The following is a 1,267-nucleotide window of genomic DNA, read 5'->3' as shown; positions in this document are numbered from 1 at the left end:
TTCCAAACACATTCTAAACACATATCAAACATATTCCAAACACATCACAAACACATTCCAAATACATCCCAAATACTTCCACACATCCCAAACACATCCTGGATTTTCTTGTTCCGCTGCTGGAATTGTAATTTACGAGACTACCACTGCTGGAACTACAATTTACTAAAGAATCTCTACCTCTGCCCCTATCACTGCTGAAACGAACACTGAGGACAGCACAATCGAGAGCACGCTCGCTCGTTCTGCTGGAACTGCAATCTACGAGTGAATCTCTACCTCTGCCCTATCACTCGAGAGCACGCTCGCTCGTGCTGCTGCTGGAATTGTAATTTACGCGATTCTACCGCTGCTGGAACTGCAATCTACGAGAGAATCTCTGCCTCTGCCCCCTGTTACTGCTGAAACGAACACTGAGGACAGCACAATCGAGAGCACCCTTGCTCGTTCCGTTGCTGGAATTTTAGTTTACGATACTACCATTGTTGGAACTGTAATTTACACACTAAACACGAATAAGAGCATGATTTCCAATTACGACCAAATTAAGTGCACTGGTGCTCCTACCACAGCTGGAACTGCAATCTACGAGTGAATCTCAACATGTGCCCTATCATTACTAAAACGAACACCGATTACAGCACAATCGAGACGCTCGTGCCGCTGCTGGAACTGCAATTTACGATCGTACCACTGTTGGAACTGCAATTTACGAGAGCATCTCTGCTCTTGCCATGGCAGGACCCTTCGACAGCACTCCAATCACACACGACAGCACGAATGAAAGCACTTTTGCTAATTACGGAGAGCATTGTTGTTCATACTACTGCTGAAACTGCAATTTACGAGAGAATCTCCAGCTTTGCCTCTATCACTGCTGAAACGGACGCTGAGAACTACTCGATCGAGAGCACGCTTGCTGTGCTGCTGCTGGAACCGCAATTTACCGTCCCACCACTGTTGGAACTGTAATTTACGAGGTCAACACCACTTCAATCACACACGACAGCACGAATAAGAGCACGTTTGCTAATTACGACTACCAAATTGAGTGCACTGGTGTATGCTAATGTAGGCTCTAGATTGGGGAATACCACTACACGCAGTCATCACATTCATACATGTGTGGGGTAACCGACATCCCCTCTCTTGCTAGGCGTCACCTGACGCCACCGTCAGCGCCACGGGTTGCGCCTTTGGGAGTTTCTTCAACTTGTTAATGGATACAATGCGGATCTCCTTGTCCGACCTTATGGTGGCCGCATGA

General features: G+C 47.0%; 1 protein-coding gene across 1 annotated transcript; it reads left to right on the top strand.

Moving 5' to 3' along the window:
- Positions 1–603: 603 nt before the first annotated feature.
- On the top strand, positions 604–972 carry KVP18_002406 (uncharacterized protein; the record flags this gene model as incomplete). The annotated part of the gene is made up of 1 exon (XM_067953254.1): positions 604–972. The coding sequence occupies one exon, from the start codon at positions 604–606 to the stop codon at positions 970–972; it is 369 nt and encodes a 122-aa protein (XP_067805507.1).
- Between the last annotated feature and the right edge of the window lie 295 nt (positions 973–1,267).

The sequence above is a fragment of a genome (assembly GCF_019968955.1).
Source record: "MAG: Porospora cf. gigantea A chromosome Unknown PgA_NODE_9613_length_1267_cov_2981.67, whole genome shotgun sequence".
Classification (NCBI taxonomy): Eukaryota; Apicomplexa; class Conoidasida; order Eugregarinorida; family Porosporidae; genus Porospora; species Porospora cf. gigantea A.
The sequence above is the reverse complement of the archived record's forward strand: the minus strand, read 5'-3'. Positions and strand labels throughout refer to the sequence as shown.